The sequence below is a fragment of the Asparagus officinalis genome, chromosome 6 (genome assembly GCF_001876935.1).
Source record: "Asparagus officinalis chromosome 6, Aspof.V1, whole genome shotgun sequence".
Lineage (NCBI taxonomy): Eukaryota > Viridiplantae > Streptophyta > Magnoliopsida > Asparagales > Asparagaceae > Asparagus > Asparagus officinalis.
This window is the reverse complement of record NC_033799.1, coordinates 49,742,223-49,767,246: the sequence shown is the minus strand read 5'-3', so window position 1 is coordinate 49,767,246 and position 25,024 is coordinate 49,742,223. Positions and strand designations below refer to the sequence as shown.

At 42.1% G+C, this 25,024-nt stretch overlaps 1 protein-coding gene across 1 annotated transcript in view; it reads right to left on the bottom strand.

The window, feature by feature from the left end:
• Positions 1 to 25,024, bottom strand: part of LOC109846162 — a 141,142-nt gene that overhangs the window by 59,728 nt on the left and 56,390 nt on the right. The window contains exons 2-3 of the mRNA XM_020415384.1: positions 6,335 to 6,339; positions 4,181 to 4,514 (exon numbers count right to left, since the gene is read on the bottom strand). Of these exons, the coding sequence (XP_020270973.1) occupies positions 4,181 to 4,514; positions 6,335 to 6,339 (339 nt within the window). The remainder of the gene's footprint in view (positions 1 to 4,180; positions 4,515 to 6,334; positions 6,340 to 25,024) is intronic.

Sequence of the window (25,024 nt, the reverse complement as noted above, 5' to 3'; positions counted from 1 at the left end):
AAAAGCTAAACTTTGGAACATGTTAAAAAATATCAAATAAATTCTAAAAAATGTAAAATTTGGAGAATAGTTTATAAACATATATATATGAGTATATTCCAAAAGGAATTTTCCAAATGTGATTCACTGTTTGTAAAAATCTCATAGTTTTGCTAAAACATGTAATATAAGTGTAAAACTTTCTTAGTTTTGAACAACTGAGATAAACAAGGATATGAGGTCTTTTTAAATGAATTTGTAGACTTAACAAAAACTGTATATAGCTGAATAAGTCTATACACTGATATCTTAGTATATTGACAAAATCACATTAAAAACAAATGTGTGTGTTATATGTATATTGAGCTTGAGATATATTCACACAACATAAAGTCCTATGCTAGTTGTACCAAGATGATAAGCATGAGAAGCTAAATCTTGGATCTGAAAGAGTTGAATAAGCTTCTACAAAAATAAAACTCTTGAGTTACTCAACCTGAAACAACAAACAAATACTAAAAAACATATTATAAATTGTTTGCAAAATCATCAAAACAAGATTCAAAAGTAGGCTCATATACATGAGTCCTAACAATCTCCCTCTTTTTTATGATGACAAAAATTTTTCCAATTTGATATATAAATGCAGTTCAATATTAACTGAAGATACAAAGCAAATGCAATACTCACATATTCTCCCCCTTTGTCAACATCGAAAAGGGGATAAGAATCACAAGGAGAGTGTAAACTCCCCCTACCTATAAGCACGAGTGAGAAAAAGGAAGTAGGTATTGCTCCCCCTATTTGAAAGCCACCGGGATATATAAAGGATAAGATTATGAGGATAATATAATCATCCTATATAGGCATGCATTTTCTACAACTAGATAAAAAAGGCATGAGGTATAAGATAGAAAATGTAAACATCTAAACATACTATATTGCAATATACATAAGACATCATTTAGCACTGAAACACACTACATATGTAAGCCAGAAAAGTCAAACCACAACATCCCAACAAAACATAGAGTTTTACTACATCATAAAAAAAACATCGTCCAACAAAACATAAACGAAAGGAACATATCACAAGCCAAAGGATAACAATCCTCATGGAGCAGATGGCCCTGGACCTGGTGAATGATGCTGAACAGCCTTGAAAAGATCGTCAAATCTGCCAGTGATGATCTCCAAATCAGTATGCTGATGAGTCCTAATCCCACCAAGCTCCCTCCTAATAGCCTCCTGAGACTCCCTAATCTCTGACTGAGTGGACTCGATCTCAGAAAATCTCATTCTAAGATCCGAATGAGATTCATCAATCATATCCAGTCTAGACCTGAGATCCCTATGAGACTCTTCTAACAAATCAAATCTCGCTTGATCCTGATGGTGCCAAACCTCAGCCTCAGTGTGGTAAGACTCCATCCGAGCCAGGAGATCCTCAATATGACTAGGAGAATGAGAGGGGGGATGCTCAGCTCTAGGGCTATGACTGAGAGGAAACTCTCTATCAGAATCATGAGGGTCAGGAGAATGAGCACGAACTGAAGGATTATGAAGCTCATGGAAAGCGATAGGTAGCTCCATCCTGCGAAGGACTGATCTATCAAAGAAAGGACGAACTGGAAGGTTGATTTTATCAGTCAAATCATCTCCAAAATGGAGGAAAACTTTGGTGAGAAGAGAACCAAAAGGGATAAAGATAAAGGGATCGTATGCCAAGATATCAAAAAGAACTTTTCCCCAATGAACATTGACATTCCCTATATTGGCGTAGATAGCACGAGTGAGATCATGAGAACAATGACTGTATGCCCCCGTCTTAGGAATGATGTTGTAACAAACAATACGACCGACAAGTTTAGCTAAATTGGAGGCATTTTTACCAGTCAAGGGGAGAGATTCACCAGGAAGAACTAAAAGGACCTCAATGGCAGGATTATCATAGATTACATCCATCAACAATTTATCTCCACGAGGCAAACCAAGGATATCAGACAACTTGTCTGCAGAGAATTTTATGCGGGTGTCTTTTACTTTAGAAATAATAGTACGATTTCTGGAATGAGGGGACTCAAGGTGGAGATTTGCATAGATAAGATGCACTAAGTGAGGATAAAATGGAGAGTCATTTTTAGTGCTAAGGAAATTAACCATATTTGCATTTTTAAAAATAGTTTCCAGACCAAAATGAGCAAAGTCATCAAATTTAACATATTTGCTAGGAAAAGGTTTAAGATGACATAATTCATGATATTTAGGGATTAAATCCTCATGTTTAAGATATTTTTCATAATATTCAAGATTAGAGGAGGAGGGAGGAGGAGCATTGGAAGATGAAGGTGATCCCTACCAGTCCTACGACGTTTAGGCACAAAGTCATTCATGATAGAGGCAATTGCAAATAAGATAAACTCAGATTTAAGAGATCAACATAAACCCTAGAAATTTCTAAGGAAACCCTAGATGAAAGTCCTAAAGGATAAAACAAAGAGAGGTAGAGAGGGGTATACCTTGACAAAGGAGGATCAAGAAGAGACAAGAGAGCTGTTGATCCCAGAGATGGAAGCTGACGGGTTTGAGCAGATGAAGTGGTATCAAGAAGAGACAAGAGAGCTGTTGATCCCAGAGATGGAAGCTGACGGGTTTGAGCAGATGAAGTGGTCGACTTTGGAAGAAGAGCGAAAGAATTTGGGAGAAGAGGGGATCAGACCTAAAAGAAAAGATTGAAGCGCTAAGATGAAGTCAAAAACACATGGAGGGCTGGGATGAGGTCTCCAAAAAGCATCTAGGTCAAACGGGTCCAAAGCCAAGTGAATCCAATAAGAAAACAACCCAGACCCGAAAGCAATAGCCGTAAGTCAACCTATAAGTCGACTCATTAGTCGACCAATAAGTCGACTCATTAGTCGACCAATAAGTCGACTAATAGCCTGAAAAATAGTTTTTAAAGATGATCTGTAATATGTTTGTAGTATTTAAAAGATAAAAAGTGTTCATGCTTAATCATGCTTATAAAACTACATGTCAATCATATCTTAGAACCATTTAAAAAGTTTTCTTAAAAGATATTTACGTATGTAGTATTTTCACAAGAAAGCAGTTTGAAACACATATTACAAAACAAAACAAAAATTATAAAAGAAACTTAAACTAATTTTGTAAAGGCACCCATGTGTTTTTGGTGCCGAAAGAATTTGGGACATGACTCCCATCTTTTAAATCCAAGGCCCTAGGGTTATGAACCCATTTGGGTGTGTTTTGTGCATGGATACGGTCAAAGCAAAAATTGTATACATGACCCATACGATTGTAATTTGTGCAATGTAGAGTTTGCATGGATACGGTCAAAGCAAAAATTGTATACATGACCCATACGATTGTAATTTGTGCAATGTAGAGTTTGAAATGGTTTGCGTTAACCAATTTTTTGTGCACATGTCTCATTGGCAAAAAATAGGTTTGTCTTGAAATTTATTTTGCAAACAAGAAATTCTTTTTAAGTCAAACAAAACTTGGTCAAATGACCCAAACGACCACAAAAATTACATTTATACACATGGATATGTTTATGATTATCATGTTGTGTGTGAACATGTGAATGAGATGGAGAAGTTTGATGGTGTACATAATCATGTATGGGCTTGTTTAATTTTTGAGCATTTTGACAAGTTTTAGCTAGGTGACCTTTACGACCACAAATAGAACATTTGTGAACTTTGTCATACATGCGTGCATAGTGTATAGGATTCTTATAATTGTATTTTGCACACAAGTCCATAAGTTTCTTATTATTGACAATAAATGTTTTAAGAGTTGAATCTAAAGATGAAATGCGATTTTTAATAACATTCAACTCATCATTGTTAGTCACATGGGCATTGATATTGGAGCATACATGATTACTAAACTCATTTCTAATGTTCTTTACTTCTAGAATGGCATTGTTTTTCTCATGAGTTAACTTAGCAACATCACTTCTTAATCTTTCATTGCATTCTTTGAAATTAACATTTTCATTTGCAATGAAATCAAACTTAGATACAAGGGACTCATGAGTGGACTTCAAATGAACATGCTTGCTTTTCAATTCCTTAAAACTATGTTTCAATTTCTTGTTGTCATGCAATAATTTTTCAAATTCATGTGCAAGTTCATCAAAAGAAATATCATCATCGTTTTCGAGCTCACGTACCTCACTAGGATCATCTCCTAGTGGAAGCATACATGAAGATGAAACTCCTTTAGATTTTGAGGCGGGATTTTCCAACTCTTGTCGGATAGCCTCCAAATCACCTTGATGTGTTTCTGTTAAATTCCAAAGCTCATAAGCGCTATCAAAAGAATCAAGAATGTTAGCAAAAGATAAGCCAAAGGCATTGATTAAGAATTCTAGCAAAGACTTGTTTAAAGCAAATAATCTTTTGTCATCATTATTCCACTTGGATTTCTCCGTAGTGGGAACTCTATAAGCACAATCGATAATTTCCCAAATATCAATATCATTAGATCTAGCAAATAGCTTAAATCTAATACACCATTGTGTATAGGGAAAACTATCTAATCTAGGAGCAATATTTGTAGCATAACTGAGACTGGGTGCATTAAACATGTCCATGATATATAAAGCAAGAAAGCAAATAAGATCAAAACAAGATTAGCAAGATAACGACTTGGATCTTTAACTCAAGGCGATTAGTCCTTAAATCAAAGAGCACCAAGCTCTGATACCAATTGTTAGACCCTAGAGGGGGGTGATTAGGGTCTTATGCTAATCTAATTCGATTTTATGCCAAATTAAAAAACTTTATTAATTATTTAATTCTTGCAAGAGATATATATAAGCTAGAATGTAAAATACAAGCACAAGATAAAAGTACACAAGGGAAACTCAAACACAAGATATGATCATGGAGTTTGGTCCTCACGACCTACGTCTCCGCTCCTCACCTTGAGGAGAACTTCACTATCACGACACACCGGGTTTGGAAGCCGAAACTTCTTTACACACTCGGTTATCAAGTTAACCGACAACTCTCACAAAATCTCACAATGTACATACACAAGCTACAACCTCAAGTGTTGGTCCTCACGTATCGACTCCCTCAAGTGCTCAGAATTATCACCTCTCACTAGGCCACCGATGCCACTCCTCTCGGTATTGACTCCGTCCTCACCACACACTCCTCTCGGTGTACAAGTGTATTACAATTGATCTCTCAATTAGCACAATATAATAATGATTGTTCTCTCTAATTAATGAGAACTCAATTAAGCTCACTCTCACTAAATCACACACCACTACCCACCAATATATTATATGAAATATAATAAAGCTCAAAAAGAGTGTGTGATAAATGAGTTTAAATAAAATCTAACTCAATAAGAACTAGCAATAAGATTAACAAGAAATAAATGCTAGAAAGTTGAGTTAGGAAAACTTCTCTACAAAGAGAGGATGATTGGATATTGAGGATGAACTCCCCAATAAATGATGCAAGCTCCTCTTTTGTAATGCAAACTCTTTTTCAAACCAAACAAGGCTTAAACACCTCTTAAACACAAATTAAACTCTTTCAAAACTTGATTAAGGAATCTTCTAGGTTAATTCAAAGAGTTCAGAACATATGGGTATATATAGCATCTCAATTCATCAGCTAAAGCCCAAGGAAAAAGACCAAAAAGCCACAAACACATAAAACCGAAAACTAGCCGTTACTGTGCAATGGCTCTCTGATAAGTCGACTTATGAGTCGACTCATGAGTCGACTTATATGAGTCGACTCAGCAGATAAAAAAGCAATCCCGCTGCACTTCGTAAGTCGACTTATAAGTTGACTTATGAGTCGACTATACGTGCACAGAACAGAAAAATACAGAAAAGATAAACTTTGGACCATGTTAAAAATTATCAAATAAATTCCAAAAAATGTAAAATTTGGAGAATAGTTTATAAACATATATATGAGTATGTTCCAAAAGGAATTTTCCAAACGTGATTCACTGTTTGTAAAAATCTCATAGTTTTGCTAAAACATGTAATATAAGTGTAAAACTTTCTTAGTTTTGAACAACTGAGATAAACAAGGATATGAGGCCTTTTTAAATGAATTTGTAGACTTAAGAAAAATTGTATATAGCTGAAAATAAGTCTATACAGTGATATCTCAGTATATTGACAAAATCACATTAAAAACAAATGTGTGTGTTATATGTATATTGAGCTTGAGATATATTCACACAACATAAAGTCCTATGCTAGTTGTACCAAGATGATATGCATGAGAAGCTAAATCTTGGATTTGAATGAGTTGAATAAGCTTCTACAAAAATGAAACTCTTGAGTTACTCAACCTGAAACAACAAACAAATATTGAAAAACATATTATAAATTGTTTGCAAAATCATCAAAACAAGATTCAAAAGTAGGCTCATATACATGAGTCCTAACAATATATGCAAGGATATAAACATAAGAGTAAACAATATAGTGGGATAAAATAAACAATGAGAGAATGGCGATAAAGATATAAACACAGAAATAAGTGCGCCAATGTAATCACAAACAAAAAATATGTTTACAGAGTTCGGTCCCCACGATCTACGTCCCTGCTCCTCACCTTGAGGAGATCTCCACTATCATAGTCGGGTTTTCTATGCTCACCCGAATATCGTTTACACATCACACTCAGTTTTTTAGCTCACCGAAAACTTTACAATCACTCACAATGTAACTACACTAACTACCACATCAAGTGTTGGTCTCTAGCTCATGTCTCCCTCAAGTGTTAGGAATTACATCCTCTCTCTAGGCATTACCACCTACCCCACCCCTCTCGGTACGATCTCGTCTCTCACCACACACTCCTCTTGGTGTACTAGTGTAATACAAAGTGAACCTCATAATTAACGCACAATTACAACAAAGTTTGTGCTCTACAAAGGATGAGAACTCTATGTAAGCTCACACTCAATGTGACACAAACCCCACAACCCAAATTATACAATGTATAAAAATACAATAAGCTCAATGGTTGTGTGTGTAAACAATCAGTAAATCAAAACTAAACTCAAATAAATTCTAACTTATGGAAATAAAAATAAAACATATAAAATAGCTTGATTGAGTTTAGAAAAACTTCTCTATATGATAACAAGAGATAGGGAGAAGAGTGAATGCTCAAACACCAAAGGATGATCTCTACTTGCTCTTGTGAAATTCTCTTCACAAACTGAAACTTAAAAATTGCTTAAAAGCTTTTTAAACAAACTTAAACCAAACTTTAAAACCCTTGTTAAACTCTCTTAAAACATTCTCTTGGGTTATTTTTGGTCTGAGGTATGAGGGGTATTTATAGAGACCCCAAAACACAAGAAAATCAAAGCAAAAAGACCAAAATTGGTCTGAGGTATGAGGGGTATTTATAGAGACCCCAAAACACAAGAAAATCAAAGCAAAAAGACCAAAAACCCAAAACTGGAACATGCTGGAAAAAACTAGCCGTTATAGCATCCGTCGACTGACGGCTTTCATCAGTCGACTGATGAGCTGACCGTTAGAGGCGTTTTCCACCTCATCAATCAACTGACGGACCTTATCAGTTGACTGATGACCTTATCAGTCGACTGGTCATTCGACCAAAACAAAACAGAAACTTTTTTAAATTACAGACACTTTCTTCAGTTGACTGATCGGTCGATTAATTTCATCAGTCGACTGACCATTCGACTGATAACAGATATACAGCCTGTTTAAAGAAGAAATCTAATTTTAAAATGCTTTTAAAAATAGCAAACAAATTCTGAAGAATGTAAAACTTTGGGATATGATTATAAACATGATAATAAACATGTTACAAAAGGAATTTTTAGAATTGCGCTTCCCAAAAGTAAAATCTTATCATTTTTAAAACTAGTCCAAAACATAAAAATACAAAACACATGTTTTTGATATTTTAGCTAAATCATGTTTTGAAACTTTACAAAATGATTTTATAAACATAATAAAAGATGTATACAGTGAATGTTTAGTCTATAAACTAAAAACACAATATTTTTGCAAATACAATAGAATATGAAACAAATGAGATGTGTATAAATAAAATTCTTATTTCATATCTATAATACCAAAACAACTTATCCACATGTATAAACATTTTTTGGAATTTATTTGTAAAAACTTTATTTGTGGATAAAACCAAAATGTGTATATATATATAACTATATATAAAAACCAAATACGTGTGTGTGTATATATGAGCTTAAAGTATCTACACTCAAGTATAAAACCTAAACTAAATTACCCAAGCTTGATGAGGGTCTTCAATAAGCTTAACTTGGTAAACTTGCGGATGAAGCTTGAACTTGAATTTTTAACTTTAATTGTATTGCTTCACTCCACAATTCCGCCAACCTCCATTGGATTTGATCGTGAATGCTCGATTCCATCCGTCCTCCAACATATTGTTTGCCTAGAATAAACACAAAACACAAACACTATACAACCAATATTAGTTGTAAATTGTTTGTTAATCAACATCAAAACAAAAGGACCCAGCAAAATCTGCTCCTCATTAATTCAGATACGGCTCAAAAGCACGCAATCTCATGGAAAAATAAGGATATAACTTCGCACTTGGGGAAGGTCTTTATTTTGGTCGAGGTCTGCGAGTTCCACCTCGTATGGCCTATGTACCAAAAGGAAAACCCGATAATTATTATAGCTACAAAAGAGGTTTAGGCTATGTCTCCTCATCCGATGATGAGTGCTACTGGCAAGTAATCAGTCAAATAGCTAATAAGGGTAAAGACGGATATTCTTCCCATTCTTCAGCATGAGACTCCGACGCTAGTCTTAGAGAAATGTTCAAAAGACTAATGTCAAACATGACTAAGATCGACCCCGTCACAATATAGGAAGATGATCAAATGCCAACTTGGAAAGACCCTTGGGTTCATCACCTGAATATATAGTACAGTGATAGGTTTGAACAAAGGGAACCTCCTACTGAGGACCAAGTAACCCAGGTGAACATGGGTGATGAGGATAACCCGAAGCCAATATTCATTAGCAATGGCCTCCCGCCAAATGAGAAAGAAGAGTTTGTTGCCCTCATTAGGGAACACATCGATGTTTTTTCCTGGAACTATAAAGATATGCCAGGACTTGATCCAAATGTGGTAATGCACCGCCTCAACATTAAGCCAGATGTTAAACCTGTCAAACAACAGTAAAGACGGTTTCGTCCGCAAATTATGGAGGCGATCGAATCTGAAGTTAAAAAGCTTATTGACTTGGGTTTTATTAGGGAGGAGCAACATCCTTAATAGCTTGCCAACATTGTTCCGGTCCTTAAGAAGAATGGGAAAAATCAGGATCTGTATCGACTTTAGAGATCTTAACACCGCCTGCCCGAAGGACGATTTCTCTCTTCCCACCACTGATGTTATCATCGACAATACATGTGTGTTTAAGAGAATGTCCTTAATGGATGGATTTTCTGGTTATAATCAAATAAAGATGCATCCAAATAACTGTAGGCGTATAAAACTGCTTATAGGTCGCTTAACACAGCTCGGCATGGTGATTCGACAAACCAACGAACCATCGAGCGATATATCCAAGCATGATCGTTAGACCACAACACCGAAGCCAAGTGACACGCGACGAAGAGGATTAACGAGGTGACGAGGTTAACGAACCGCACGCAAACAACGGAATACATCTAATCGCGTGCCCAATCAAGCTAACGGGTCGATGAATCAACGAGTCATCCAACCGTAGGGTCCACCACATCAAACAAGATCGGGAGCGGACTCGAACTCGAACACCAAAGCGGATTTACTGCCAAATCAGAATCCAAACTACCAAATCAGAGTCCAGATCAACAATGAAGTTCGGATGAACCACGAAACCGGAAAACGGGTGAAGAAGCAAACACCTGGAGGGCTCGGCCAAAACCGAGCCACNACTTTTGGAGGTGAAAACTCTGCTGGATTGAGAGCTAAACTTTGGAGTTTTGGAGCTTTGAAGACTCGGACTTTTCAGATCTGGTTCTTGGCGATCATCCACGTCAAATAAGGCAGGAGTTCGAGAGAGATCAGATCTGAGATCCACACGGTCATCCTCTGGATCAAAACTTGGTTTTTTGATCCCGAGAAGAGTATCGATTTCGCTTGTTCGATTTCGATTACTTAGGGCTATTATTTCCTTGGTGAAATAATCCCTCGGCTGTTATTTCCTTCGTGAAATAACACCCGTCATACCGTGTAGATCCGATCGGATCAAGATCGCGCGGTGGTCCACGGATTAACCCTGGCGTAGGCAAAGAACCCACACAAGCAAGAGACCGCAAATCAGGATCTTGTGATTTGTTCCAGAAAAGGAAAGTTGTAATCTTTTTGATTTTGTTGTAACCGTATCTTATAAAAAGACCGGATCTTTTGTAACCGATAAACTGTTGCTTAAGAAAACAATGACATCAATGAAAGCAATTTTTCCCGCGAACAATCTGGCGACCACAGTAGGAGCCACCAATCTTGATGCCGAGATCGTTGCGTCATAGCCGCGGATCTCAATCCCGGTCGAGGAGGAGGTCGAGTATGAATTCGACCAACAAAAGTTCGAGGAGTATCTGTCATCCTCGTCCGGATCCACCTCCCCCCTCAAGTCTAAGAAGTTCTCCTCTAGGAGAAAAGTCTGTTGGTACAAAGAAGTGTAGAATACCAACGAAGATCTCACCCCAATTGATGCTAAAGTTGCATCGGGTGAAGCTCCACCGACCTCCAACCAGGTCAAGTCTGTTCTTGCCAATTCCTCCGTCACTGAGGGAGTAGTGACTCTTTCAAAGAGAGCCCGCCAGAGGCGACGTCAACGCTTGGCACGACAATTTGCGAAGGCAATGGAATCCATTGATGGGATCCGCTATAACACGAATCTAAAGAACAGGGGAGGCAAATAGCCTCAACAACTGATGAATGGCAGCTCCTCCAAGCCGCCAATGAACGAATGGATCCGTGTCAAACGGAGCAAACAGCCTCAACAACCAATGAATGGCAGCTCCTCCAAGCCGCCAACGAATGAATGGATCCGTGTCAAACGGAATCGTTCAACACTTGATGAGCGCATTCACAAGCGCCGCGCACTGTCAGCGCAAGCACGGGCTCCAGTCCAAGAAGCCCGCAGAAGACTGCAGAAGGAAGTGGCCAAGAAGCCGCCACAAATTCTCCAAGTATGGAGGCTGAAGTCTGAAGCGGCGATTCAGGCTAAGGAACAATCATTGCAGCCTTCAACGTAAGTTCAACCTCCGGCGAACCAACCTAAATCACCGGTAATTCCATTAGCTACTTCGGGAGATCCCGCAGAATCAACCCGAAGAAAGAAGTCAGTTTTGGAGCGCCTCGGTCCACTTCCCGATGAGGGATGCAAAGCTCCAGTTCAAGAACGTTTGGGTTCGATAAAGAAGCCCCGAACGACTCAACATGCTGGGAGTCGCCGCCACCTTCAACATGACAAGGAGTTCATGGCAGCTATGCGCACCAATTTGCGCATTAAAGTCTAGGAGCCTGTTGAGAACTTACGCCCATAAAGGCATGTTTCGAGGCGTGTGACTCTTGAAAGCCCAAAGAAGGCAGTTCGCCCTCAGAAGGAAACATTGTCGTCTGATAATGATAACGTTATACCTGAGAAGTCGTGCCAACACACGATAGGTTACTCCGACCTTCAAGCCGACGAGTTGTACTATCGTGTTGGGAATACGAGTAAAACCAGGAAAAGGAGTTCTCGAGAACTAGAAACTCAATGCGCCTGTTCCAAACTCATTCGGGCAGTATTGTCTGAGTGCAACTGCATCAAGACAGTCCCCGAAAGAATTTTGGTTTTTGAAAGGCTCAGTATCAAAACGCCAAAACCAAGGCCTAGGCGTTTTCGACAAAGAAGAACGGTAGTCGAGGATGGAGAATTTCCGAGGGTCACCACTAATATGACCAGCAAAAGAACATCGACACAGGATAATCCCGAGTCGATTCAGGAAGCACCCCGGCGTGTAACACGTCTGCAGTCTGGAGCCATCAAACGAGGAACTTACGGTAGGGTTCGGACAAAATTACCTTCAGAAGATGAAGAATCGGATGCCGGCTCTGCGGCCGCATTAGATAATACGGTATCCAGCGAGGGACAACCCCGCGAGTCACTTATGATAAGTGCGGAACAAGTGGCCAAGATGCTTAAAGAAGCCATGGCTAAACAACAGGAGAGCTTCAGGTTCGAAATGCAGATGGCCATGCAGAATATGAGAGAAATGCATGACCAACAAATCCAAGCACTGACAAACCAGCAAGGCGAACCAAGTCATCGTAACCAGGTTAATCAGGAAGATGAGGACACAGGTGCGAATGAAGCTCATAATGCCAATAATCCTCGCGTCAACGCAGGGGGTGGTAACGAGAATGCTAACGAAAATACAGGTGAAAGTTTGAAGATTAAAAACCTCAAGAGCAAAATCAATACGTTGATTTCCGCTCAAGAGATGAAGAAGACGGGCATTCCTTGTCCATACCCAAGAGAATGGGAATCAATCCCGTATCCGGCGAAGTTCAATCTAATTAACTTCACGCCTTCGATGGGAAGGGTTCACCCACTCAGCATTTGATTTACTTCAAATCACACCTAGGGGTTATCTCTGGTAATAAGCCTCTGATGGTACAGTCCTTCGTTGGCACTCTTCGTGGAGTCGCCTTCGATTGGTATCGCCGCCTCAAGCCAGGAAGTGTGAACAGCTAGGAGGACCTGGAGACTAAATTCCTCACTAACTTCTTCGACGACGACACCGAGATATCCTTCGGGTCGTTGCTTGACGAGAAACAAAAAGACAGGGAATTGGTTGATACCTTTGTCAAAAGGTTCCGGAACAAGACAATGAACTGTCGTGACCCGATCACTGAGGAGTTCATTCTCAAGACTTGCCACAACAACCTCACATTGGACGTGTTGGAAGCAATAGGGACAGCACCGTCCAAAACATGGAAGGATTTGAAGGTCCGAGGAGAGCAAGCCGAGCGATTCCTCAGAAGGAAGAAGGTCGAAAGAAGCCGACCGATGGCTAACTCTCTGAATCCGAGTCTCATTTCCCATGAGGAATGGAAGGCACCTACAACGGTTGTTGATATTAATCAGACGTCGCAACAGCAACCCCGAAGACAGTAGAAGACTTCAGATTCGAGGCTCCAAAAAGAGTACTCATTCAAGAACGAAAACGTTCCACCCATCTTCAAGACCCTTCTTGAAAACAACAAGATTAAGCTGCCACCCATCACAAATCAGGAGGAAGTTGGCAATACTATGGATCCGAAGTACTGTGCGTACCATAGGAGGATCCTCCATCCCACCAAGACTTGCTTTACTTTAAACAATATCATCCAAACCTTGGTTGAAGCCGGCGTCATAGCGCTAGGATAAGCCAAATGAGAACGGCAACACTCTGATAAGTATAAGAGTATAAACTGCTCCTTTCTAGACTCCGACAAGTATAAGAGTATAAACTGCTTCTCAATCCTCCGACCGGTATAAGAGGTTAAACTGCTTCCTGATACTTTAATAGGTATATGAGTCTAAACTATTTCCTACCGTTGAAGGGAAGTTCCTGGAGAATTTTATACGTAATATTCTTAAGGATAACCCGATCATGTAACCGAATGCAATGATAAACTCAGTTTCACGAAGAAGCTGGGGGTGGATGATTCATGTAACGGGAAGTTCCCGGAAGAATACTTTCTTAGGGATAACCCGATCATTACAAACAAAGTGATAAACACTAAATTATCACTGTGATTTCCGAACACTCTTTTGCTGAGACGAGATTCGATCACTTCGTTGGATCAATCTTTCCTCACAAAATTCCCATTGGTGTTTGACAACTCACAGTCTTCCATCACAAAATCCCCCCACCGATCAGACTAATTGACGTTAGGACCACCAAAAATTCTTTTCGGTTGAATCCACTCAAACTCCCAATGCGTCTGTGCACTCAACATTCCTATTGTTAAGTCCGAACGTAGTATTTGGAATTTTAATATCCTAATCATTGATGATTGTTAAACCTTCCGTGTTAAGTATTTGTCACTTAACATTAGGAACCTCCTCTGAGTGACTTGTACAAATCAACACTCCCATTGTAATTTGTACTCCCACTCCCACTTGGTCAAACCTTCCTACAGTTAGGACCATAATCAAAATCCCCTCCCGATTCCTCCAATGAACGAGAGGTCCACTTTCAAATCGAGTGATCAAACCTTCCTACAGTTAGGGTCATCTCAAACTCTCGCTTGGTCAAACCTTCCTACAGTTAGGACCAAAACCACAACTCACTCTCGATAAATGAGAAATTCATCTTTAGTTCGGTAATCAAACCTTCCGACAGTTAGGGTTATCCGAATCTTTTCGATTCTCGGAGTGGAGATCCCACTCCTAGTCTTACCTTTTCGGATTCTGGGGATGGAGATCCCACCTCGAGTCTCCTTTCCAACTGGAGATAGAATATAAAATTTTTCCTCTTCAGTATTGGGAGATAGAATATAAAATTCTTCCTCTCCTATTTCGGGTTCGTATTTGCCCCAAGAGAAAACACCACTTTTTTTTTAACTCCTAAAATCCGTGCCTCACAGGTACGGGGAATTTTATCCCGAATCCTAAGCAGGGATAAGTCAACACATAACACGCATTGCCGGTTTAGTCTTTCTCCGTAGAAAAAGACACCAGAGATCGATTCTGGGGTATCCTATCCTGAAACCTAAGCAGGGATAAGTCTGCGCCTAACCCGCGCTGCCGGTTAGTTCTTAACCGTTAAAAAGAACACCCGCCCACATATTCAACATTGTGGTAGGTTGTTTTTAATAACACCAAAATCCATGTCTTACACGCATGGGGAATTTCATCCTGAATCCTAAGAAAGGATATGCCGACGCCTAACACGCATCGCCGGGTTAGTCTTTTACTGGCCAAGAAGATACCAGAACCTGATTCTGGGGACTTTTATCTCGAAGCCTAAGTAGGGATAAGTCAGCGTCTAATACACGTTGCCGGTTAGCCTATTCCCGTAACAATGGCGAAGTCTACGTATTCAACATCATAGCACAAAGTCTAAGAGAATTCACTCTCTTAGCACAACGTTACATGCGGAACGGATTTAGACAATCCGCATGCTAGCCCGACTCAAACGGTAGTCGGTAAAGGCTAATCAAATCCGTTAAAGGCTTGGGGTTAGCCAAAAATCCTAAAGTCAACGCCTAACACGCGTCGCCGGGTAGAAGCCTATGTATTCGACATCATAGCACAAAGTCTCAGAGAATTCACTCTCTTAGCACAACGTTACATGCAGAACGGATTGAGACAATCCGCATGCTAGCCCGATTCAAACGGTAATCGGTAAGAGCACGTCAAATCCGTTGAAGGCTGAGGATTTGCCAAAAATCCTAAGTCAACGTCTGATACACGTTGCTGTTTAGTCTTTTCACAGGAAAAAGACGAAGTCTACGCATTCAATATCGTAGCACTAAAAGGGTTAACTCTTTTAGCTTAACATCACATGTGGAACGGACTTAAACACGTAGCACTAAAAGGGTTAACTCTTTTAGCTTAACATCACATGTGGAACGGACTTAAACAATCCGCATGGTAGCCCGACTCAAACGGCAGTCGGTAAAGGCTCATCAAACCCGTTGATGGTTGAGGATTTGCCAAAAATTCTATAAATGCGAGTCATTGACGCATCAGCTCTGTTAGCTGGTCTCGTGACTCGATTATCCAACAATATTAAGAGCTTAAACTGTGTATACTCCAATAAGGTATACGAGTATAAACTATTCCCTATTTTTTGTTGAGAAGTTTCTGGAGAGTATTTTTCTAAAAATATTCTTAAGGATAACTCAACAACACTCCGAAAAGTATAAGAGTATAAACTGCTTCTCAAGACTCCAGCAGACGTACGAGTATAAACTGTGTCAAATGCCGGACAACGCGTTGCAAATGAAGACTCAACGCCAACAATCGATGGTCGGTTCTATGTTGAAACAGCAAACACGAGCTAAAGATCAGAAAATCAGGAATTGACTTCAAGTTCAAAATTCCGACAACGGTCAGACAATAAATGCAGCACCGAAACTCTTTCAGACATTCGACAAAGCACCGAATAGCCTGGAGAATTAAAAGAATCAAGAATAGAAGCCATTCCAAGGTCCCGTTACACCGATTGAAGGTTGGGACAATCATATCCAAAGTATTCCAGACTCTTCTATAAAAGAATGAGGCTGAAATACTTTGGAGGGGGTATCTGTAGGCGTATAAAACTACTTATAGGTCCCTTAACACAGCTCGGCACGGTGATTCGACAAACCAACGAACCATCGGGCGATATATCCAAGCATGATCGTTAGACCACAACACCGAAGCCAAGTGACACGCGACGAAGCGGATTAACGAGGCGACGAGGTTAACGAACCGCACGTAAACAACGGAATACATCCAATCGTGTGCCCAATCAATCTAACGGGTCGATGAATCAACGAGTCATCCAACCGTAGGGTCCACCACATCAAACAAGATCGGGAGCGGACTCGAAATCGAACACCAAAGCAGATTTACTGCCAAATCAGAATCCAGATCAACAATGAAGTTCGGATAAACTGCGAAACCGGAAAACGGGCGAAGAAGCAAACACCTTGTAGGCGTATAAAACTGCTTATAGGTCCCTTAGCACAGCTCGGCACAAACCGACGAACCATCGGGTGACGTATCTAAACACGAGCGTCAATCCACAACACCGAACCCAAGTGACACGCAACGAAGCAGATTAACGAGGCGATGAGGTTAACGAATCACACGCAAGCACGGAATGCATCCATTCGCGTGCGGAATCAAGCTAACGGTTCGGGGAGTCAACGAGTCATTCAACCATAGAACGGATTCGAACTCAAACACCAAGGCAGATTTACTGCCAAATCGGGATCCGGACTTCCAAATCAGAGTCCAGATCAACAATAAAACTTGGATAAACCACGAAACCATAAAACCGGACAGCGGACGACACGGTGAAAACCCGGGGAAAGAGCTCGGCACTAAGCCATCTAGGCGGCTCGGTGAGCCAAGCCACCAAGTGGTGGCTCGGCCCAAAACCAGCCACATGGTGGCCGGCCACCTGTGCCAAGGCACAGGTTTGAGTGCCTATAAATAGGCTAGGCATGACTAATTTGTGGAGGGTTGGAACTTTAGGAGGCGAAGCTCTGCTGGATTGAAGGCTCAAAACTTAAAAAGATTGAAGCTTTGGAAATTTGAAGACTTGGACATATCAGACTTGGTTCTTGGCGATCATCCACGCCAAATAAGGCAGGAGTTCGAGAGAGATCAGATCTAAGATCTACACTGTTATCCTCCAGATCAAAACTTGGTTTTTAATCCCAAGAAGAGTCTCGATTTCGCTTGGTTGATTTCGATTACTAGGGCTATTATTTCCTTGGTGAAATAGTACCCCCGGCTGTTATTTCCTTCGTGAGATAACACCCGTTATATCGTGTAGATCCGACCGGATCTAGATCGCGCGGTGGTCTACGGATTAACCCCGGCGTAGGTGAAGAACCCACAAAAGCGAGTGACCGCAAAACAGGAGCTCGTGATTCGTTCGACAAACAAGGAAGATTGTAACTTTTTCTTTTTCTTATGATCTCGTTGTAACCGGATCTTATAAAAAGACCGAATCTTCGTAATCGATAAACTATTACTAAAGAGTGTACAATGACTTCAATGAAAGCTACGATTTTTCCCGTGAACAATCTGGCGACCACAGTGGGAGCCACCGATCTCGCTGCCGAGATCGTCGTGTCGTAGCCGCGGATCTCGATCCCGGTTGAGGAGGAGGTCGAGTATGAATTCGACCAACAAAAGTTCGAGGAGTATCTTTCGTCCTCGTCCGGATCCACCTCCCCCCGCAAGTCAAAGAAGTTCCCCTCCAGGAGAAAAGTTCATTGGTACGAAGAAGTTCAGAACGCCAACGAAGCTCTCACCCCAGCTGACGCCAAAGTTGCGTCGGGTGAAGTTCCGCCGACCTCCAACCAGGTCAACCCTATTCTCGCCGATACCTCCACCGTTGAGGGCATTGTGACTCTCTCGAAGAGAGCCCGCCAAAGGCGACGTCAACGCTTGGCGCGGCAACTCGCAAAAGCGATGGAGTCTACGGACGGAATCCGCTACAACGCGGATCTGAAGAACAGGAGAGGCAAACAGCCTCAACCACAATCCGCTACAACGCGGATCTGAAGAACAGGAGAGGCAAACAGCCTCAACCACTGATGAATGGCAGCTCTTCTAAGCCACCAACGAACGAATGGGTCCGTGTTAAACGGAATCGTTCGACACTCGAAGAGCGCATTCGCAAGCGCTGTGCAATATCAGCGCAAGCACAGGCTCAAGTCCAGGAAGCCCGTAGAATGTTACAGAAGGAAGTGGCCAAGAAATTGCCACCAACCCGTCAAGTTTGGAGGCCGAAGTCTGAAGCGGTGATTCAGACTAAGGCACAATCAGTGCAGCCTTCGAAGCAGGTTCAACCTCCAGCGAGCCGACCAAAGTCGCCGGTAATTCCAATAGCTTCTTCGGGAGATCCCGCGGAATCATCTCGAAGGAGAAAGCCAGTTTTGGAGCGCCTCGGTCCAATTCACGATGAGAGAGGCAAAGCTCCAGTTCAAGAACGTTTGGGCCCAATGAAGAAGCCCCGAACGATTCAACATGCTGGGGATCGCCACCACCCTCAACATGACAAGGAGTTCAAGGCAGCTGTGCACGCCAATTTGTGCATCGAAGTCCAGGAGCCCGTTGAGAACTCACGCCCACAAAGGCATGTTTCGAGGCGCGTAACTTTTGAAAGCCCAAAGAAGGCAGTTCGCCCTCGGAAGGAAACGTTGTCGTCTGATGACGATAGCGTTATACGTGAGAAATCATGCCAACACACGATAGGTTACTCCGACCTTCAAACAGATGAGTTGTACTATCATGTTGGGGGTACGAGTAAAACCAGGAAAAGGAGTCCTCGAGAACAAGAAACTCAATGCCCCTGTTCCAAACTCATTCGGGCAGTATTGCCTGAGTGTAACTGCATCAAGACAGTTCCTGAAAGAGTTTCGGTCTTTGAAAGGCTCAGTACCGAAACGCCAAAACCAAGGACTAGGCGTTTCCGACAAAGAAGAACGGTAGTTGAAGACGGAGAATTCCCGAGGGTCACCACTAATATGACCAGCAAAGGGACGTCGACACAGGATAATCCCGAGTCGATTCCGGAAGTACCCCGGCAGATGACCCGTCTGCAGTCCGGAGCCATCATACGAGGAACTTATGGTAGGGTTCGGACAAGATTATCGTCAGAAGATGAAGAATCGGATTCATGCTCTGCTGTCACATCAGAAAATACAGTATCCAGCGAGGGACAACCCCACGAGGCACTTATGATAAGTGCGGAACAAGTGGCCAAGATGCTTGAAGAGGCCATGGCTAAACATCCAAGCATTGACGAACCAGCAAGGCGAGCCAAGTCGTCGTAACCAGGTTAATCTGGAAGATGAGGGTACAAATGCGAATGAGACTCATAATGCCAATAATCCTCCCGTCAATGCAGGGGGTGATAACGAGAATGCTAGTGAAAACACAGGTGAAAACTTGAAGATTAAAAACCTCGAGAGCAAAATCAATACATTGATTTCCGCTCAAGAGATGAAGAAAACAGACATTCCTTGTCCATACCCAAGAGAATGGGAATCGATCCCATATCCGGCAAAGTTCAATCTAATTAACTTTACGCCGTTTAATGGGATGGGTTCACCTACTCAGCATTTGATTTACTTCAAATCACACCTGGGGGTTATCTCTGGTAATGAGCCTCTGATGGTACGGTCCTTCGTTGGCACTCTTCGTGGAGCCGCCTTCGATTGGTATCGCCGCCTCAAGCCAGGAAGCGTGAACAGCTGGGATGACATAGAGACTAAATTCCTCGCTAACTTCTTCAACGACGACACCGAGATATCCATCGGGTCGTTGCTTGACGAGAAACAAAAAGACGGGGAATTGGTTGACACCTTCGTCAAAAGGTTCCGGAACAAGGCGATGAATTGCCGGGACCCGATCACTGAGGAGTTTATTCTCCAGACTTGCCACAACAACCTCGCACTGGATGTGTTGGAAGCAATGGGGACAGCACCGTCCAAAACCTGGAAGGATTTGAAGGTCCGAGGAGAGCAAGCCGAGTGATTCCTCAGAAGGAAGAAAGCGGAAAGAGGCCAACAGGAGACGAATGCTCCGCAACAGAATTTCATCCCACGGGGGAAAGGTAAGGCACATGCTAATGCAGTTGATGCTAATCAAACTTTCCAATTGCAACCTCAGCAATAGCCGCAGCAGCAAGCGCCACAACAATCTCGGGGGCAGTACTCGTTCAAAGATGATGAAGTTCCTGGCATCTTTAAGTACCTGTTGGAGAATAACAAAATCCAACTGCCAGCGATCGTGGATCAAGAAGGGGCTAGCAAAGTGACGGATCCGAAGTATTGCGCATACCATAGAGCGGTCCATCACCCTGCCAAGTCGTGCTACCACCTCAAGGATAAGATCAAGGCGCTCATTGATGTAGGCGTCATAACCCCGAAGCCGTCCAAGAATGTCGGAGTGAACGCAGTGTGAATCAGCTTTGGATCGGTGCCCACAACATGGTTCAAACCAAAGCGCATCACCAAAGTAGGAATGAAGACAGTGAACGATGACCCACATGGATAGCGCCAAAAAGGACTTGTGCCACACACAGCCCCAAATGGCGAAATCCTCTGGGTTCATCCCGATCTCATTGAAGACGAACAGTGGGTGACTTCCTCGAGAAGAAAGGGTAAAGGCAAGTCCTGCAATGCTACATCCGCAATCTTCGAGGAGGATGGCGATGAAGCTCCTACTTTCCCGCTCTCCGAAGAAGAACAAGAAGTCTTCGCCACTAGAAGCGGAAATGAGTATCACTACAATTATCCACCACCTAGTGAGCAGGGGGTGAATAAACGGGGACCAGCCAAAACTCTCACGGAGATGGGGGTGATTACGAGTCCTACACCGAGCGAAGAGGCTCGACGACAGCCGGGGAATAAACCAAAAGAGAAGAATCCCCAGGAGGTTCAGAATCCGAAGCAGTCTCGTTTCAGTCGCCTGATTGGAAGAGACAAACCGGAAAGCTCAAAAACTCCGCAAATCTTCGATATAATGGCTCAACTAGCCAACATTCCAGCACGGATAATGCTATATGAGTTGTTGTGGTTGTCCAAGGAAACCAGGGAGGCCTTGCAAGAAGTTTTGGCCAATTCAGAGGTGTTTCTGACTCAAATCAAGCCGGTGCCTGAAGAGCCAGAACCGCTGAGTCAACACTGCAATATAGCGACTAAGAACCTTCCCTGCATTACTTTCACCAAAGAGGATATGCAGACGAAGAATTCGAACCACGATCAACCGCTATAGTAAAGTCAACCGAATCCAAGTTGATCCAGGTTCTGCTGTGAGTATCATGCCGCTTCGCTTGATGCATAACCTCGGCATTCCAGTTAGCAAGTTGGCGTCCACAGGCACTGTTATCTATGGATTCAACACTAGCGGGTCAAGACCATTGGGTAAGACCCGGGTAAAGTGTCAAATGGGAGATTTGAAGACAGAAGTCACATGTTATGTGATCGATGCCGAAACTTCATATAACTTACTATTGGGTCGGCCTTGGATCCATAGTAACGTTATAATTCCCTCCACTCTCCATCAGTGTTTGAAATATGTCGACATTGATAATAAGGTTAGGACGGTGGTCGCGGATAAGCAACCATTCAAAGGGTATGAGAATTATTTCACTGATTCTCTCCTTTATGGTAACGAATCCGATACTAAATCATCGGCCTATGGCACGGACAGCGGAGAAGAAGCTGATACTGAAGCCGGATTTGATTACAATGGAGGTTATGTTCTAAACGACATTGTACCCTTTGTAATCAACCTTGACTTGATTACAATGGAGGTTATGTTCTAAACGACATTGTACCCTTTGTAATCAACCTTGACGATGAACAAATGTCAGAGGACAGTTGTAACTGGCAACTTGCCAATAATAAAATAAATAACGATTTAGAGTACTCCCTGTCTCTTGATGATGTGATAAAAGAATTGTATGATAATCCCGATTTGTATATGCCGCTCCGATCGTCCTATGTAACAAAGAAACACCTCCAGCATTCTTTCGGAACCACCCTGGTCATTCCTACCAAAATAGGAGGCGAAAGAGAGGTGATTTATGGTAAAGGAGAGGGTTTTCCATTGCCAGACCATTTCTTAAGGGAAGATGAGAATAGCGACAAACCTGGTCAGCATCTGTCTAAGTATAGTCCGGAAGCGCGCAAGCTCATGGAAAAGCAAGGGTATGATTTCACACTCGGAGAATGTCTATACTTCGATCGAGGTCCTCGTATTCCAGCCAAAGCGGCATATGTACCAAAAGGGAAACCCGATGATTATTATAAATACGGACGAGGGTTAGGGTATGAATCTTCTTCAGAAGACGAATGCTGCTGGTTAATTAATGACCAATCGTCTAAGCAATACAAAGATGGAAATTCATCAGATGCCTCGGAATGGGATTCCGATACAAGTCTGGGGGAAGCTTTCAAAGCCCTAATGGCGAACATGGCTACAGCTGATCCGTCCATAATGGAAGACGATGATCAAATGCCCACATGGGAAGACCCGTGGGTTAATCACCTGAACATGCAATATGGTGATAGGTTCGAACAGAGGGAACCCCCCACTAAAGATAAAATAGTCCAAGTTAACTTGGGTGATGAGGCCAACCCAAAGCCTATATTCATCAGCGATAGTCTTCCACCAAATGAGAAAGAGGAATTAATTGCTCTCATTAGGGAATATATTGACGTCTCCGCGTGGAACTATGAAGATATGCCAGGGTTCGACCCCAATGTGGCAATGCACCGCCTTGATATCAAGCCGGATGCCAAACCTGTCAAACAACAACAAAGACGGTTTTGTCCGTAGATTATGGAAGCCATTGAGGCAGAGGTCAAGAAGTTGATCGAATCAGGATTTATCCGAGAGGAGCAACATCCACAGTCATGAAGAAGAACGGTAAAATCAGGATTTGCATCGACTTTAGGGACCTGAATACAGCATGTCCAAAAGACGATTTTCCTCTCCCTATCACAGATGTCATTATCGACAATACGTGCGGATTTGAGAGAATGTCTTTTATTGATGGTTTTTCAGGATATAACCAAATCAAGATGCACCCAGATGACGAGAAGCATACAACGTTCAGAATGCCCCTCGGTGTCTTTTGCTACACGGTGATGCCTTTCGGTCTAAAGAATGCAGGCTCCACGTACCAACGAGCAATGACTAAGATTTTCCAAGAACATCTCAGGAAAACAGTCGAATGCTACGTTGATGATTTGGTTGTAAAAAGCCGCAACAAAGAAGATCACATCAAGGACTTGAAGACGATGTTCGATCTCATGCGAAGTCATCAATTGAAGATGAACCCCACTAAATCATTCATTGGAATGTCCAGCGGAAAATTCCTTGGGTTCGTCGTCACCACTAAAGGTATACATATCGATCCTGATAAGGTGAAGGCGATACATGAACTGCAACCCCCTAGAAATCTAAGAGAGCTCAGAGGGTTGCAAGGGCGTTTAGCTTACATCCGGCGGTTCATCTCAAACCTTTTTGGGAAGTGCCAACCATTCTCTAAGCTAAACAAGAAAGGTGTGTCATTTATTTGGGACGACGCCTGCCAAAAAGCATTTGAAGATATCAAAATATATCTTACGAATCCTCCTGTTCTCGTTGCACCAAAATCAGGTAGACCGTTCTTGATTTATCTCAAGGCGATGAACCACTCGATAAGTGCCTTACTAGCACAAGACGATGATAATGGTCATGAACAGGCAGTCAGTTACCTAAGTCGGACCTTGATAGGCGCTGAGTCTCGATATCCGATGATTGAGAAAGAATGCCTCGTATTGGTATTCGCAATGCAAAAGATGCGGCATTACTTGGTTGGACAGACGATTTACGTCATTTCTAACGTTAATCCAGTACGGGTATTTATGACGCAACCGGCCTCTATGAATTAGCGGTTAGTGAAATGGGCCCTTCTCTTGTCCCAGTATGATTTGTACTTCAAACAATCGAAGTCGATCAAAGGACAAGCGATTTGCGATCTTTTGGCGGCAAACCCGACAACGGATACGGCAAAAGTCGATCTTTTGGCGGCAAACCCGACAACGGATACGGCAAAAGTATATGATGATTTGCCAGATGAAACCCATGAGGTTAGCACTACGTCGCACCAACAAGTATGGCAATTATATTTCGATGGTGCTTCGAGGGCAGTTAATAGGACAATAACCCCGGGAGGTTCTATAGTCTCCTCTGGAGTTGGAGTTGTCTTAATTTCCCCGGGGAAGCATGTGATGCCTCGGGCTTATTCACTGACTAGTCCGTGTTCCAATAACGTAAAGGAGTTGGGGGTCGAATATCTCGAAGCTTTTGGGGATTCTCAATTGATAGTCAACCAAGTCCGTGGAGAGTATGAAGTCAGGAACCAAGACCTGATCCCGTACCACCAGGAGGCCATCAAAATGGCAGATTCTTTTGAAGAATTCTTTATTGAATACATCCCTCGTCTCCAGAACGCTTATGCGGATGCACTGGCAGCACTACCGGTATCACTTGCGCAGCCCCCCCGAAACTGAGCTGTTAGTCACAGTAAGGACGCATCAACTCTGCATACCCATATACGGTATGGATATTAAAGAAGAAGATGACAGAAACATAAATGCCAAGGAGGTGAACTCAACTCAAATTGAGTCTGAGTCCCGAGATTGGTGTTTTCCTATCATTGACTACGTCCAATATGGTATTCTGCCGAAGGATGTAAAAGAAAGGGAATCAATCCGTCGAAGAGCACCAAGATTCTTC